Raw genomic sequence first — 18,367 nt, forward strand, 5'->3', positions numbered from 1 at the left:
GGTCCGACCACGTCGTGGCGCATGCAATCCTAGTACGTGCTTATATGTTGACGACTTTCTTATGTGAAGTGCTTTGGAAATGTATGTGTTATTGCATTGTATTCCTTAGAGTATTATTCTGATCGTTGCTTGCATACTGAAGGGTGTGTCGTTGGTAGATTGATTAGGATAGTGAGTAAACCGCTTCAAGGTTCGATTTTGAAGTTGAATAGTAGTTCTGCTTACGCTTTAAGTTAAGGCAATATGAGACGTAATGTGACTCTTTTTTATAAAGCATGAAAAATATACCGACCTAAATCCTTTCAGTGTTTACATTTAGACTTTCAAATTAATAATAAAGTACGCGAAAATATGTTCAGTAATATGTGTCACAGACACTTTCATCAACATTGTTATGAGAGTTGTAAAGGCATCTTATTTATATCTGCCACGTTTATTACGAAAACTTTTTTCGTTAAGTTTTATCTGTCATAATTTTATTTTCTTTCTCTGCCACGAGGGCTCTGAACAAAGTTTTAATACCTCGTAAAGACAGAACAAATGTGTGTGTTACGTAAACAACACCCAAGTCTATCCCATCACTTTTGAGCACCATCATAAAATCTTTTCTCTCTATTGTCTGCTTCTGTACTTAAGATAACAGCTCATAATTATTTTCCCCATTCAACGATCCTCCTCGAATTTTCGAACCACTCGGAAAACCAAATTTCAGAATTTTCAAAATTGCTTTCAACTAAAATGGCGGCAGTCACTCAGTGGGTTCCATCGACTTCGATAAAAAGGAAAATGAATCCTCAAGAGGGATTGCCAAATTAGGTCATTTTATCTTCGTTTTAGTCGAGATATCCAACGATTCCGCTCGTGACGTTAGGTCCTTTTTTAATATCCTTCTCTTTCGGGATGAAGTAATTGGATTATTATCAAGACTGATCTTTATTGCGGGAATCTATTAATCGTTTTGTCGATCATATGAATATTTGTTCCTCATAAATGTGAATGGACGACACAAAACACACACGACATAAAATTTTGATGCTGTGATTTTATTTGTGTATTGTGTTTTATATGGGCCATAGATCTGTAATAAAGGTACAAATGAAATAAATAATACTTACTTATTATATTGCCTGATATAATAGGTACTAGGTACGTTTAACCACAACTTTTACTCAACCTTATCATTCTTATCCAACATACACAATACTATAAAATACAAATGACTTAACAAAATACTATAATTAAGAAAACGGTGTATTTCAAATTCAATTTACTCAAACCCGGTCACAGGTTTAATGATTGCATTCACTATAATATGGTGAATGGAGTAATGACGTAAATTAGTAGTTGCACATCAGCCCGTCGTGACCGGCGGGCGGGAGACGACGGAGTTCGCTTAGGTCATGGTTGCGCGCACGCAACGCCATCCGCCCTTTGAGGCCAGTAAAATGTGTCTTGGTAAAATATAATCAGAAAAACATTTTTTCGTTCAATGCAGTTTACTTCAATCATACTATGTTAATATTATAAGTGTGAAAGTTTGTTTGTTTGAATGTTTGGACGTATGTCCGTCAATCACGCTGAAACTACTGAGCGGATTTTGAAGAAATTTAGTATACAGACAGGGCATGAGCTGACTTGGGTGAAGCTGTAGAAATTAGTGAAAAATAAAGGATTTTCTTTTAAATTTTATGTGGTTCTAAAATTAGTAAGATGATTAGAATATAATTTTAGTACTCACTTAGTGTAGTTAAGATGATCCCAAAACAATAAAGTAATGAAAATTACTGAACGTATTATTTTAATAAAAAAAGCAAGTAGGAAACTATGGATTACTCATACGGTAATTTGTTTTGAACTTATAAATGCCTGTAAAAGTTTTTCTTCCGCTCACACTGTGGCTCTAAACGCAACCAACTGGTTTACAAACTACAAAATATTCTAAATGCTTAGTTGAAACATTAGCACTATTATAATATTGTGACATCGGCTTCAACAATTTCATTATAAAATTGTTCTATGCAATCCTACGACCAAGGGAAACATTGTCGACGTGTTTTACAAATTCCATTTTGCACATGGAATGACAAGTTTCATTGATACGTACTTTGTTTCAATTGAAAGTTTTCAAGTATCTAATCCAGTATTTGAAATCGTTTTATTTTACATTCCTATGAACTAATCCTATTACAATTTCATTTGGCTTCTCGGCATATTTTAACGTGTATTTCATTTGTATTAAAAGTGAATTTATTTTATCTAATTTGAATATTATTTCGATATGTTTTAAGTATATATCGAGGCTCTTATTCAGAAATACCAATATTAATGTGTAAGATAGTAAAATAAAGAGCAATGAATATAGTTATTACGCATGCTTAAGTTTTAGTAGCGTTTTTTATTGAAATGTGATGCGTATTTTTGTAGGTACTTGATTCGTATTACTGATCTGCATTGCGTATGAATACGTCGTACGTATGTAATACGTATTTTGGTATACATTTGGTATTGGACTTTTAGCAAGTAATTGCAAGTTTATTATTTTGGGTGACAAATCAAAACTGGATTTCATTCCTTTCTCAACAAGTATTCTTAGATTTAATTTATTGCCATTATTTATTATTATCCAATTACATAATATTATAGTGTTTTGGTTACTTGACAAACTTATTAAAAAATAATTTACACATTTCAAAACATACTATCACTGTATAACTTGATATAAAATTACTTAAAGCTGAAATGTGTGTATGTTGCATTTTGAAATTTAATTTTATCAATGCATCATATTTCTTCATACCTCCTTACCTTTCCAATACGGATGAAATAATAATCTCAGTGAACATTTTGAATTTGTACCAATTCAGTTAAATTGCTATAAGCCCTCGGGTGGAGTTCCCTAGTATTTATTACAGCAGACGTCTCAGATGTTCGGATATTTCGCCATTTAGTGCTATTTACGTTAAATTTGAGACCGTAAAGATTTTATCTAATTTATTACTCGCATTTCGACATTCTCTTTAAATCGATAACGGCACAACTCTATCTCGAACTAAAATGTTTTTGTAATTGTTACAGATACCAACATCGGTTCGAATTCGCAAGAACTTAGCTGTAACAAGGTAAGGTAACGTGTTAATAACCGTGTTGCGAAGCTCGTTGGTTTAATTAAAAAGTTAAAGATAAAAGTTGGCTAAAATTTGGGTTAAGTGTGTGCGGCTATATGCAAATCGAGGTCAGATTACCTAAGGAACAATACTTTATACTCATTTCCATTTCTTGACTTGACTAAACCAATCGAAATTTTTATTGGAATTCTTCTCCTAAAATAAGGATAATGGGATAAAAATGATCGCGTTTTAAAGTGTTTCGGTTCGGGTTTCCTTTAAATTAATTTACCTTTTCTTTATTATATATGTCTTTATAATTCTCATATCCTGTGGGAAAAAATATTTATGTTGGAAACAAGTCAACAAAAAGACGTCATTGATGTCTGTTTCCGAATAAGTTATAACATATTAAAGTCATAAGTTAAGCGAAAAATCTTTTTGAGAACGACCATGACAAGGAATTATTTCAATGCATTTTTAACAGTAAAAGCGACGCCGAGTGTTGCCATTCTGGCCTACAAAATTGCGGTGTGACCACTTGAAAAATGGCACTGGCAGCTAGCCCCGATAATGTACGAAGCAGAACAATCCATCAGTCGTGTGGCGGAAACTACCACCCTCCTCATACTACTGCGAAGGGCTCCATTGTACATCTTTAGTTTCTTCGTAGGGCTGCGAAACTTTCGCTATTTGAATCGTAGTAATGTAGCTTTTCTAATAAATTATAGTGACTTTTTTACCTATTTCACACATTGTTATTAAAACTACATTTGGCTGTGTTAGGAAATGATATGGATCTAATATTACATAAGCAAAAAAGTCGCGTAAACTAGTGCGTTATTAATAAAGTAGGCGCTTTTACCTCGATGTTTTGAATACTCCCATCTCCTGATAAAATGTTGGTAGCAATAGCTTTTTCGACAACGACAAGACGTCAATCAAAGCTCAATTTTTTTCTAATCATAGTATCCGAGGTGGAGGACCCCTAAAAGGGGCCTTCCAACACAATTACCTTTTCAGTAGCCAGCGGCGGGATTTGGCGAGAAAAATCGCCTGCCATAAATACGGCTGTACTTAAAGAAGGACATCAATCAAAATTATGTGGATTTTATTTATGTAGCTTGATAGAGTGTGCGTGTTAGGTATGTTATTGATAAGCAACTATTTTGTTCCCAGGACTCGAGCTGAAGAATATGGACGATAAATCATGCTCAATGAGCGCTTGGAAATGAAACAAAAAACGAGAAAGAAACTTTTCAAACATAAACGAACCCAGGCCAAGTTATAGCCACATTCACCAAAGTCATGTGAAGTTTATTTTCATCACTGAAACTGTCATATCGAAGAAGCATATCTTGTGACAATCGTTAAACACGAAGACATATCTCATTATTTAATGCTAGTCACCCTTTTGTGATTATAGATAGTGTAAACTTTATTGCTCAAATTCTATAAAGAAGATTTTTGATTTAAAACATCATAGATTTAAATGAAGATAAGACTAAAATATTCAAGTTTCGAAAAATGTATTGAGTGAATCAAATAGACAGAGAACTAAACAGTCTATATCTTGGAAATAAGTATTGAGAAGAATGAAATACTACAGCATGTTTTTCTTACGGAGGCGGACTTTGATATTGAAGGCTGTGCTCATATTAACAGCGATATGGTTTATGGTCGCGCTGTTGACTACTAATGGCGGTTCAAGGAATTCGATCGTTGCGCCAGCGATCGAATATGTCGAAGCGGAGGCGAAGCCCTTGAAGATGGGAAAGCCCACGTCTACAAAAAAGAAAAGTGAGACCTATGGGAATAATTTATCTGATGGTGAGTGTTATTTATGCACTGAACCTGCATGAGCTTGCTTGGTGTAGGCGTTAAATCAAATACCAGATATGTCAATAGCTTCACACAATTTTGCACCCTCGGAACTAACTTATAACCCTTATGATAACACTGTAAATAAATCTAGACCTGATGTATGCAAAATTGATACGACGAGTATATTTTATTAGGTACGTTCGGATAAGGAAATCTTTGAACAGAAATCGAATTGTGCATCCCTCGAGATTTCAAAATAGAAGGAATAAACCTCAGAATTCTATGTTCTTATTTATTTTGAAAACAATATCCCGTTTGAATCATAATAGCGTCAGTGCTGCTGTTTGCATTTATAAATATTGCTTTCCGTGTTGTCTTTTATGTTCTCTAAGAGACGTTTCAATACGATTGTCTTTTGGCTAATACATGCAATACAAATGGTAATGAAGGACGTAACGGAATAGTAGAATGAATTTCTAATAAGATTTTCCCCCAGAGTGTTATAACAATGAATCGTCATTACTCCACTCTGGTTAGTTTTATTGAAGCTATTCGGTTGCTGTTGTGTGGACCCAAGTAATGGTGCCCATTAGGCAAAGTTGACTCAAAAGTTAGTTTGCACTCGAATCAAAAATCCACTCCATTTTACAAACCTATTTAATTTCTACGCTTTGGTACTTTTAGTGGAAGAATTAATTTTGCCTCTCATTATTCTGACGTCACTAAGCTCTTTCGAACAGACATTACTGAAAATGATTCACAAAATGAAACGAGTAGCACTGACACTATTAAGCGGTTGACTAATGGTTTCCAAATCAAAGCAATTTTTAAGTAGACGGAATAAGGGCAAAAGAAATATATGTGTTTCTTCAAGGGCGAATACTTTTTCACTATGTGTAGCGTACACTCTCACTTGATTTATGTCCTGCATGTTAGATTATGTTAGTAGCTTCCTGTATTTCGACATTTTGCATGATAATGTGCGTTTGTCCGTCACAGCACCAACGCGGGTCGATTGGATCGGTCGGCTTGCGGGAAATGAAGGTAAATTTTAATGACCTTTGTTCGTTAGTCTTTATCACGGAATGGTAAGCAAATGGGGATTTTAAAATACAATTTAGTATCAAGTCGATAACATTGGGGAAGGAAATTCATCAATTTGTTAATAGAGGTAAAAGATAAAAATATTGACAAGTTTTTAGTAGGAGATAAGTTAGGAGTTAGTATTTTTCCTTTTGCTTAACATGCCGTGATAATGTTAGTGTACATATTATGTAGATCCTAAAGCGTACCTACGTGTAGTGGATTTCTAGTCTTTATATATGGGGATATAATGTGTAACTAACTGTACTTATAAAACCAATTGTATGCCACAGTCGTATTAGTGGCGGACAGTTGTAGCTTATGCTGCACTACTAATTCACACTGCAATTACACTGTCATATTAACTGCAGATGTTTCACAATTAATTGCCATTCTATTAATACCTACGAAAATAAATCATTTTCTAACCAAAAACATTATGAAATACGTACATTTTCGATGATAATTTGTCAAAGTGGGTATCATCAGTTTCACTCACTCATCTTCCAAACCGATCATGAGTTCAATGGAAATGAGTGAATATTTTTGTACTGATTTTTTTTATAGTTGCTTTGAAGGTGTATCAGTTATAAAAAAAATATATCCCGTAGGGCTAGGTGTAATCGCTGCCCCAGGCTCGGACAACGCACCCGGAGAACTTGGCAAACCGGTCGTCCTACCAAAGAATATTAGCGAAGAAGCCAAGTTAGCTGTCTCGGAGGGATGGAAAAAGAACGCGTTCAACCAATACGTCAGTGACCTGATATCTATTAGGAGAAAGCTGCCGGACCCCAGAGACGAGTGGTAAGAAAATGATACCAGATACGTACAACATGTATGAGGTACAACCTGCGAACGTCCCAAGGGATTTAGGGATTTCCGTGAATCCTTTCTCTCTCTTATCGCATTTTTCTGAATCAACGCATTGCTTTTGCTTTGTGGATAAAATATAAATAATATTATAAGAGTCCAAGTTCCAAGAACCTTTTACCACAATTCGAAATTGATAAAATGTTCTCCGAAATGGGGTATAATAAATACAGACTTAGATTACTATTACTAAAATGATTTAGAAATCAAGAAATACATTACAAAAACCGAAAAGATTTTTAGCCGATCTTAGTCTCTACGATGTCGCCATAGAATTTTCTGTGTGCACATAGCATTTTCAATATACCATTATGAGGCAAGGCGATGTTGGTCTTGTAAATGGACCGTGTCCTTAAACCTGTGAAAAATAGTAAATTTTATAGCCCTAGCCTTATCTGGGCGCAGGTCTATTTGTAATAAAATTTTCCAACGCTGAGAGCCAGGAAATAATAACTCGGTATAAAGATAAGGAGTTTTATTTAACGTTTTAACGTTTCTGATACTTTTATCGTATCGTTTGGAAGATAATATCTTAATTTATTTACATGGCTGTGATTTCTTAACTTATCTGAATAAATAGATTTTACGGGCTCTTTGTATTCACAATAGATAGTTTTATCATTTGGTAATAAAATCAAAATAGGTATATAATCAAGGACAGGGATAGTCATGACGTAAAAAATATTTTGTATTAACGCAATATGGGTTAATGAGATAAAACTCCTATTCAAACAGGCAAAAAGACCCATTTTTGTTTAATACATTTTATTGTTTTATATATAGTTTGAATTTTCTTATGAACAGTAATTAAAGAAAGTAACCTATGTAAAATTTGTACAGGTGCAAAGTTCCAGGCAGATATTTAGAAGATCTGCCACAAACATCCGTAGTGATATGCTTCCACAACGAGGCATGGTCGGTTCTACTTAGGACCGTTCATTCAGTATTGGATCGGTCGCCGGCACACTTGATCAAGGAAATTATTCTTGTCGACGACTTTTCTGATATGCGTAAGTATTTTCGTTTGACCCGAACATCATGTAAGTTACATATCAGAATAATTATGTTAATCCTATTTCGCGTATTTGCAGCTCACTTAATGCAGCAACTTGATGATTACATGTCATCATTACCAAAAGTACGAATAGTTCGAGCCACTCGACGTGAAGGTCTAATCAGAGCACGACTCCTTGGTGCTCGATACGTTACTGCTCCCGTTCTAACTTATCTCGACAGCCATTGCGAGTGCACTGAAGGTAAAATCTTATAATTAGCGTAACACAAATTCCCCTTAACGAGCAGTCGTTAACCTCAGCTATTTCATTCCAGGATGGCTCGAACCATTACTAGATAGAATTGCCCGTAGTAAGACTACAGTAGTCTGCCCCGTAATCGACGTCATCGACGACAATACCCTAGAGTATCATTATAGAGACTCATCTTCTGTCAATGTTGGTGGTTTCGACTGGAATCTCCAGTTCAATTGGCACCCTGTTCCTGCAAAAGAAAGAGCGAGACACCAGCATACAGCGGAGCCCGTGTGGTCTCCCACCATGGCCGGTGGCCTCTTTGCTATAGATAAAGAATTCTTTGAAAAATTGGGAACTTACGACAGCGGATTTGACATTTGGGGCGGTGAAAATCTGGAGTTGTCATTCAAAACGTGGATGTGCGGTGGAACTCTAGAAATAGTTCCGTGTTCACACGTCGGTCACATATTCAGGAAACGTTCACCATACAAGTGGCGGACCGGTGTCAATGTACTGAAGAGAAACTCTGTTCGTTTAGCTGAGGTAAGGGATTTTACAAATTATGCTTGGATCTTAGAACTTGACTTTCTGTACTTAACTAATGTTACTGGTTTCAGGTTTGGTTAGATGATTATGCGAAGTACTATTATCAGCGTGTTGGTAACGATAAGGGTGATTATGGCGACATTACTGGACGGAAACAACTGAGAGAAAAATTAGGATGCAAAACGTTCGAGTGGTATTTGAAGAACATTTACCCTGAACTGTTCATTCCCGGAGAGTCTGTCGCGCATGGAGAGGTACGTTACTCTTTGTATTTCACTTATTTTAGAATATTATGTAACTGCGTGGTATGTAACCGATTTATTTTGAAAATCAAGCATCGTGACAACGTTTGTGTAAAAACGTTTCACTTTCCGTAATAATACTTGAAACCCATGAGTGCAAATAATAAATGTGTTCTTCGAAATTATTACCTGTACAGATCCGAAATGTCGCCTTCAAAAAGATCTGTTTGGACTCTCCAGCGCGCAAGTCAGATCATCATAAGCCAGTCGGACTTTACCCATGTCATCGGCAGGGAGGAAATCAGGTCTTCTGTCGAATTCAATTAGACCGATTGCGGCAGTACCACTTTGCAGGAGTTTTTATTCAAAATTTTGAGTGTTTGTTTCGACTTTGTTCAATATTCCATTTTATTGCACTCTTTCTTGCACGTGAACAGCACGTTTGTTTGTTTTTTTATTGCACCCATAAGTCACATTTTGCATTTGTTTGTGGCCATCACTGAAAGGTTCGAAATGGAGGCTTCAAAAATAACTGCCTTGATGGTGTGACCGTCCCAGAGAATCACATTGAAGAACCTCATCCAACTGTCAAAACTCGCAAATGCCATGGCAGTGGTGGTAATCAGGTACTCCTAATAGGAAAAAGGAGTTATGACACCGAATTTGGGCTGGATTTAGTTTTGTATTTTGGGATGTTAGGGGCTTCCATAATACCTACTATGATTATTGACGTCATAAGGAATTATTGTTTTATTGTCAATTAATTTCTATAACAGTTATTTATGTTTTCTCATCTTCATTATCACAACATTCTAATGTCATCATTCGTTTAGTGTATTGTTTCACAATGTTTAATAATTTCGAATGATGACGTTGGATCAGCACGCTTGCTTTTGGCACGCCTTTTATAACTTATGGATGGCATCAGATCGCGAATCCTGGGTCAGAAATGTGCGTCGACTCAGCTGCTGGTCCCGAAGACATGAAGAAGCCCGTCAACCTATGGCCATGTCACGGGGAGTATGGAAATCAGGTTTGTCGAAGGCCGCCAAATTATTCAGATCTACTGCTTTTGCTTATTCCTCTAGTTGGTGTTGGTCATCATCATCGTTTTAGTAAGTGATCGTAGTGGCTTCAAAATCAAACACAGTAACCTAATAATAATGCATACTTACAGATGCGCATAGTCGACTATAAAAATAATGATATTCCAAATTAAAACTGAAACGTATTTCAGTTCTTGTTTGTCAAAATCACGATTCATTGTAGGTTATTTTGTTTTGGATGACGGCAAACCATTTTTACAGTCGACTATAGTTTGTACTAATTTGCAAAATATTTGCGTATAACACTCTAATGTTTTATAATCATGATACGCACGTATTTTGTATACATCCATCCATCTATTTTGCCTTACTAATGCGATAAAATTTGTAACAAATTTTGTTCATAATTTTTGAGTTTTTTAGTAACAAAGTAGATGTCATTAGATATTTTTTTGTATTGTTTTAATTTTACTGGAGTGACTCAAATGTGTTTGAACTTTTTGTGTCCGCTTTTACCCTTTATGACTTTTTGAGAGTTAAAATGGAGTAGTAGATTAAAAATTAAGGATGTTACTGTATATTTACTCTTCCAATTTTGGTACTGCCGCGAGGTAAATTACAACTTCTAAAGCCATTTAACACTCGTATGATCGTTGTTTACATGGTAACCGTTCATTGAATTATTCTTTTTTTGGGGTTCATTGTACCCAAGAATGTAACATGATTATATTGTGTGAAGTGGCTCTTTTAGTATATAAGTTTTATACCCTTAACGCCTTTTTAATTATAACCCTTGTTTAACGGACCCTGTTTATTTTTACTTTGTTGTATCTTTTTGTCTATATTTTTATACATACGAAGATGTAGATAATGGACTGAGTATTGTTTTTGTGGTTTTGAAAAAAAGCTATGTGAAAAGAAATGGTGCCAATACCTTTACTTCTTTCTGTAAACTATGTTTTACTGTTCCAAACCTCAGCCATTGTCTATATTTCTAGATATTTATGGTTTTGGGTGACTAAGTTTTCGGTTTTCGTATCCATTTCTTTTTATTATTTATCAAATAAATTGAAAATATATATTTTTCTGCCCAAATAGTTAAATACCCGTTACATTAAATATTATTTGTAAAGTTCATAATTAACTTTATGTTGTTTATGCAATTCCGCAAATTAAATTAACATTTTGTAATTGTTTCTATATTTTCAAGCTTCTGATACCGAAACCGTAGTGAAATATGGAACGTTTACTTTTATAGAGAATATGGAGTAATATTTATTTTTAAAACTTTCAGTATTGGATGTATTCCAAGAATGGCGAGATCCGACGTGACGAGACATGCCTGGATTATTCTGGACATGATGTTGTATTGTACCCTTGCCACGGTGCCAAGGGTAACCAGCTGTGGATCTATGATGCCCGCGTAAGTTTTTAACTTAGTAATATTTCAACTTTATGCCTTTTCTTATGGTATAGGGCGGTAAATGAAGCGACGGTTTGATTGTAAGCTTTGGTTGATTAAAATTGACGCACTTGATGGTAAGCATCTGTACCATTCTTGGATGCCTGTTACACCAGAGAAGTAAGTGCGTTGTTGGCTTTATGGCAGTAGAGATTGGAGGATTGAGGATTTGGTTAATAGGATAGGGGAAGCGCTGTTATCTGACATTACACGAAAATTTAAATTTACTATGTCTATGTATGCCCAGTATATGGCAATAGGCTGACCCCGTATTACATTGGATTTATAACATAAATGGTGAAAAGTGAGTGTACATTTTATAGCGGCATTACGTGCGGTAATGCGCATTTCTGCCTACCCCTTCGGGGATAAAAGGCGTGTCGTTGCGTTGTTGTTTTCCCTTATCGATGATCATCCTATCAATTCTATGAAAAAACTGTTCATACCTCTCCTCACCCACCATTTAAATAATATTGATGTTTCGTAGTAACGTTTTCATTTCATAACTAGTCCTATAGAGGTCCTTCTTAGAATTGTAATCTTATAGACTTCTAAGTAACTTAGAGCTAAACCTCTCAATATACGTATTTATTTGTGTAAGCTTAATATTAGTGTTTGAATGGCAAACAATATTGAAATTCAAGTTTAGCTTAGCCTACATAATACAAGATTTTATTTCAAAGATGTTTCATATTAATTCACTGAATATTAGGTCATAGAAAATGCCTCGTTTTGGTTAAATGATCTTATCAGCATCATTATCACGTTGGCCACAAGAAATCTAGATACTGCTAGAAATAGGACAGTTTTGAGAAAGTTACCTAAACGTTCAAGTATTAGAATTGTTTTTCCTTTTCTGGATCCTACCAACATTTATTTTCTATACTACTAATAAAAGTAGAATGGTTGTTATGTATGATAGGATGTTAGGTATGGAGTCAAATTGTAAACGATTTCTAATAAAAAACGGTAATTATAGAATGACTAAAACGGTTTCCATTTAAGTATTGTAGAGATAAAAAGTATTCTCCTCTATGGTTTATACTCATAATATGATAATAATGAGAGTTTACAACAAAAGTTAATTAATGTCGTCGGAGAAAATAATTTACTTGCAAGATTTTGCTAAAATTAATTTGCGGGAGTTAGGTAACGACCAATCCTTTAGTACCTGCTGCTAAATATAGAAGTATTAAGTCGGCGAAATTATGAGGAGTGTTTTCATATAAATTATATTCCCTTTCCTTGAAATAAAGGGCTCGCCAGATGAGACTGAAAGTACGACAGGATAGATTTAGCTAGAACGACTTTCATTTAAATGTAGGGATGGTATTTTCATTCATAGTCTTACTGTTCTAAAACAAATCTTGATATGGTGTAAGAACATCATTAATTTAGTAATTTGTTCACAGCTGAAGTTACTGAAGCATGGCTCAAGTGAGAAATGCATGGCGGTATCAAGGAACAAAGACAAGATTGTGATGGAGACGTGCAGCGAGTCGGAGCCAAGGCAGATGTGGAGCATGGAGAACTTCAACGCTAACAGATTGGCACCAGAGCTGACACAAGCCGAGTAGCCGGAGGCTTACCTAGAAGTGCTGTTCATATAAACAGCATAAAGACAATGAGAATAACGTGACTGTGACATAGTGTTAATTCAATGGTTCACTTGTTGTCTGATGCAATGAATGCTTGTAGTTAAACGTGTACTTGTTTAGTGTGAAACGCTACGGGCTGTTTAGACTATAAGGCTTCACCATTTACACAGGCTTGTTGAACGTTTTTGCAATGGAGAATATGGTGAGATTTTGGCGACATCATAGCACGTTGATATTGCAATGTCAATTGCTGGAAACCCCCACTTGCTATGGTGCTGCCATCTGTATTAGCGAACCTAACCTTCTCTATTGCTAATATGAACCCCGTTGAACTCGGCCTATTAACGACTGATGTGTTCGATTTTAGTTTCGCTTGAATGTCATTTGTTTAGTTCCTACAGATTCTGTGCGAAATATTATAGGAAAGTGAATTTGTGGATGGTGGAAATTTTGAGTTAGTTTCAAGAAAATAACTGTTATAACGATGGTGCTTGCCTATGTTTGTCTTGTGGAAGATCGTTATTTATTACTTCTACTAAAATTGTTATGTCTTGCTGTTGTTAGAAATCAGCGTTTTATTTTATTTCTATATTATTTTTTCTATGCGATTGTTGTTTTACTTGGAAACTTACTAAATTATACATACATATCTTCTTCGTAAAGAGAAAACATTTATCGATATTTTCAACTAGAATGAATGTTTTTTGCCGTCTTTTTATAAATTTTAAAGTGTTTTATGTAAAATTAATGTTGTAATAGTATTCTTTATCGAGTATTAACTTACTGGTTAGGATTTAGTATAGATATTAACTGTACATATCTTTGATATCTGTATGCTTCGATATTTATTACGATTACATGGATTATAATATGGATGACCTAAGAAAAGAGTCTGTGACTTGAATAGCGAATGAAAGTCATCTTAGAATATTGGATTGGTATTTTTAAGCCTCCTATCTATTGGTAATATTTTTGAACGATACATAATTCAGGACAGTTAAATTATAATAAAATAAGTTTGCTGGTCAACTTTTTCGATTCAAATGTGAAATACAACAATAGTTTACGACACAATTATGTTTTTAAAAAGATAATTATGGCTTAAAGATACCATTAATAAAAAGCAAGGTCAACAATGGATAATAGGATCGGTGATTAAAAAATGCTAATGACTTTTAGTCCGATGTAAATTACATAATTGTGATTAATTAGATATCATTCAATATACCTACCTAATAGTTAGTCTTATTGACTTATGTCGTAGAATGTAAAAATTTTAGTGAAATTGTAAATTGTAATGATAGAATTTTTTAAAGTATGTCTATGAATATAAGTAAATATTTTTGTACTCATAAGTTACTGAGCGAATTTATTTTTAGTCACACTTTACGTCTTGTGTTATGTTGTTAGAAAAATTTACGGATTATTGAATAACAGATTTTAAAAGAAAGTTCTGTAATGAAAGTACATGAGTTTCTTTTTAACTTTGTGAACTAGTTTCCAAAACCGTTTTCGTAACTGAGTCTTATACATTCCTGAAGCAGTTAATACAATATCAGTCTTATGTCCGAATACTCAAACGCTACTCAATTTTAAGACGCTCTCAAAACTAATTCTGTCCCTATCAATTCTTTATAAAATGACAGAGATAGCACGATATTTAAGTACAACTTAAAATTGAGTAGCATTTCAGTATTCGGGCGTTAATAGATTTCCTTCGATACGTCTTCATTAGAAATATAACATTCCTCTTTGTGATCGATACGAAAATAAAATTAATGAGTACCTAAAATGTCCAATACAGTTTTGATAGATATATTTTATAGTAATACTATCGTTAATTTAATTACTTCCATTTTCAACTGTGGTAGACTTTGAGCCAGTATTTTTATTTTCCCCCTTTTTATCTAAGGACATAAATATAAATAGATAGTTCTGAAAAGACATGATACTGCCAATTTGTCTTCCTAAGTGTATCTACATGCTTTGTTTACGGCTGAAATAAATAACCAATCTTGAGCTAAAATCTTTGGATGGTATAGACAGAAACTCCATCTTCCTATGTCAATCCCCAATTTCTAATAGGTCGTCAACACTCTAGTATCTTTAGTAGTGTTGCGGGTGTCAATAGGCAGCGCTGATTACTTGCAATCACTAAGATCAGTCAGCTCCTTTGCCTCATAAAAAATGGCTTAATTCAAACATTTTAAATAGAGATTGGTTATTAATTTCAGTTGTTAGTCACTCTCACCTCCTTTCCTTTACAATTCCATATACTAGAGAGCTTAGTACGAGTTTTTTTAACGTTTAACGTTATCGATATGTTTGGCGTTCAGCGCTCTGATTGGCCAGCTCCAATGAAGCAACCAATCAGAGGGCTAAACGCTATAACGTTTCGATCTCGTTAAACGTGAAACAAACTTATACTAGGTCCTTTGTTTAGGTCTACGTAAATAATTGACTGAATTATAATTTGAGGATAGCGGTCGATTGTGGTGAAATAAAATAATTTTCGATTACTATCGAAAGTCATTTTATTTATTGATAGCATTTATGATTAAAATAGATATTAATAATTCATTGTTAAATTTATTTGTGTGTTCACGTTTAGTTATTAAATAAAATACCAGTTATTTGAATTATTTGTCACAAGGTATAGCGAATTACATTTTGATTGTCCATACGATTCAGTTGCATTAAAACATCACAAATATCTAAGACTATAATTTAATTATTTTCATTAGATCTTAATGTTTTTGTGGAAGAGATTATTTTAGTTGAAATTTTATTCCAAGGTTTTGATGTAAATAGCTTCATATAGTTGATATTATTATTATATATGGTGTCATTTTTTATAGTGAGAGGTGTGAAGTTAATTTTTGTTATAGAAAATTCTACACTAAGTTCTAAGGTTTTATCCAAGTCTTATCTATTGAGTTATTGAATATAAATAGGTTATTGTAATAAATAAATTGAAAATAACACTATTATCTTCACACCCTGGCCGTGTAATCCGTGCATTCGCAATTGTATAGTTAGTAAATTAATAGAATTATAAACTAAATAGATATTTATGTAATAAGATGTTTTAATGTGCCTTATAACTTTACATAATTATTATTGAATGTTGAAATTTCTGTATATAATGCGGTGTCTCCAAATGTAATTATAATAGGTATGTACTATAGCGTATCATTTAGATGGCGATTACATAGTATTTGTAAAATAAAGCATTATGTTGGATTTGTATTATGTTTTTTATTTCGTAACGAATAAGAACTATTTTTACCCTACAAATCAGCCCCTGTAAGATGAGTTTCTCAACTATAGTTCATCATAATCTATTTGGAATCAGTATGAATGATGCAGTGAATCATAGGTCGATTCTCTCACAGATAGATACTAGTTACATATATAATCTCTACGTTTTTAACTGACTACAATAATTAGGTATTTCAATTCTTGCTATTTAGTACCAGGATTTTAAATCGAAAGCCTAGTTCCTCGGCATAATGATCGGATCTAAAGCTGGTTGGAATTGACAGAAACAACTAAAAAAGTAATATGTATTACTACACTAAATAGACAAAGTTCATCTACTTTGTTCATCACAAAGTTAAACGTAAAAATGGAATGCGTTTATAACCTAAAGCTCTTAACCTAATCTTCTTTGTAAACCCAAGTCAGATTAACAGAGATTAAGTGAAATTGCTTAACACGTTACCTAGTGCTAAGATAGGTGAGTATTTATCTTGGGTTATCTTAAGTAGAAGTCATGATAACAGTTTTGTAGAGGTCAGGAGTTAAGATTGTTTTAAAAATTCTTGACAAGTTTCTAAACTCATACGGCACTATTTTCAATTCAGTAAATAATACACTGTATTGTATTGTATCGATGTTACATATAAAGATTGTTATTTAATATCCAATGTAATATTTCATTCGTAAATCATTTGTCAGTACAAAGTTATGCATTCAAAGGTATGAAAAATACCGGCACTACGGATGACCTAGCTAGTTACCGGGCCTCGGGCTCGAAGAGCAAAATGCTTTATAGTCAGTAAGAGTCTGATACTCCCTCTCGTCTCACCATAGGCGGGAGCCTTGATGACGATGATGATTTTCCCTAATTGATAGGTATTTAATAAATACTTTAATTGACTATACTTAACTATTGAAACGGCATTAAGTGAGAAAAGAATCGAAAAGTTCAATTCGTATATACTAATTACGTCCCTAAAAGAAACGGCAAGACAGAAGACGCTAATCGACCAATAATTTTCGAATTCTATTTAAAAAGCCCCAATCAAACATTTATCTGAACCAATAATAGAGTACCTAGTGCATCTATTCACCTATTCACTGCATACGTCACTCACCTGAACTAACAACCACTCTATAAACGTCAGGGGCGTGAAATGTGGAACTTTTTGTTGCGATGCTCCAAACCGTTCGAGCCCCGAGCTATGTCCGACGGCTTATTTGGTAAGCCATCGCTTTTTGGAGCCAGCGAGAACTTGTGTGAAGCTGTGCTAATTGGAACGTGACTACTGATTGTTGTTCTAGTATTAGATACGAAGAATTAAAGGATTTTTGATATAAGTTAAAAGTAAAATAATTATTAAGTAGTTCACAATTTTATGGGGGACAAAAAAGGATCTTCTGATGGTACGCAATCGACGCTGCCTATGGGTAACACTAGAAGAATTAACGGAATTGAGACATGATGATAATTCAGTATTTATAACTTTGTATTAAGGATTATAATCATACGTAAAATGATTAGCTATAGATTTATTTCAATACATAAGCGAGAATAAGTACTACAAGTTATGTACATATTTGGGTCACCACAAAAAACGATAACTTTAAAAAAATCGATAAACGTCTTAAGGTAAAGTCTTTACTTAACCTGATACACGAATCTGCTTTATCAACAAGCCTTGCTCAATCTGCCCTAACTTTCCTAACCTCCAAAATACACTTTTTTACCCACAAGTACGTACTAGTACGGAGCTCTGTACAGATGACAAGATTTTTACATTTTTTTCAGCATTCACTGTTCCCCGGAGATTAGTGTCTACCACCGGTTTTGACACCCAACATGGGACCGGAATTTTCGCAATTAGGAAACGTGGTTTGTATGAATTGTTCTATTTAGTATTCAAAGGATTCTTTTAGCTGGTTTTTGACGAAGTGCAATTTGATGCATTCGGCTATTTAAAATTGGAAGTATGGATTTTACAAGTTAACCGTTTTAAGTTATTTGTATTTTTGTAATATTTGAATCGATGAAAGAGGTATTAAGTCCAGAATCAAAATGTAATTTGGCGTTTTAATGT

The 18,367-nt window shown here is 34.1% G+C and overlaps 1 protein-coding gene across 11 annotated transcripts in view; it reads left to right on the forward strand.

The window, feature by feature from the left end:
• The window catches only part of LOC118269462 (putative polypeptide N-acetylgalactosaminyltransferase 9), a 178,558-nt gene extending 162,284 nt beyond the window's left edge, over positions 1–16,274 (forward strand). For 5 of the 11 annotated variants that reach the window (XM_050700341.1, XM_035584581.2, XM_035584584.2 and 2 more), the window contains 11 exons: positions 3,076–3,119; positions 4,284–4,934; positions 5,928–5,972; positions 6,623–6,815; positions 7,722–7,891; positions 7,973–8,137; positions 8,211–8,674; positions 8,749–8,931; positions 9,426–9,545; positions 11,260–11,388; positions 12,840–16,274. In XM_050700341.1, coding sequence (XP_050556298.1) covers positions 4,700–4,934; positions 5,928–5,972; positions 6,623–6,815; positions 7,722–7,891; positions 7,973–8,137; positions 8,211–8,674; positions 8,749–8,931; positions 9,426–9,545; positions 11,260–11,388; positions 12,840–13,004 — 1,869 coding nt within the window. In that variant the 5' untranslated portion in view covers positions 3,076–3,119; positions 4,284–4,699 and the 3' untranslated portion in view covers positions 13,005–16,274. Of the gene's footprint in view, positions 1–3,075; positions 3,120–4,283; positions 4,935–5,927; positions 5,973–6,622; positions 6,816–7,721; positions 7,892–7,972; positions 8,138–8,210; positions 8,675–8,748; positions 8,932–9,116; positions 9,225–9,425; positions 9,546–9,847; positions 9,953–11,259; positions 11,389–12,839 lie in introns of all 11 variants that reach the window. The other 6 variants (XM_035584585.2, XM_035584586.2, XM_035584587.2 and 3 more) reach the window with 6 other exon arrangements.
• The last annotated feature ends 2,093 nt before the right edge of the window (positions 16,275–18,367 follow it).

This window comes from Spodoptera frugiperda, chromosome 2 (genome assembly GCF_023101765.2).
Source record: "Spodoptera frugiperda isolate SF20-4 chromosome 2, AGI-APGP_CSIRO_Sfru_2.0, whole genome shotgun sequence".
NCBI lineage: Eukaryota > Metazoa > Arthropoda > Insecta > Lepidoptera > Noctuidae > Spodoptera > Spodoptera frugiperda.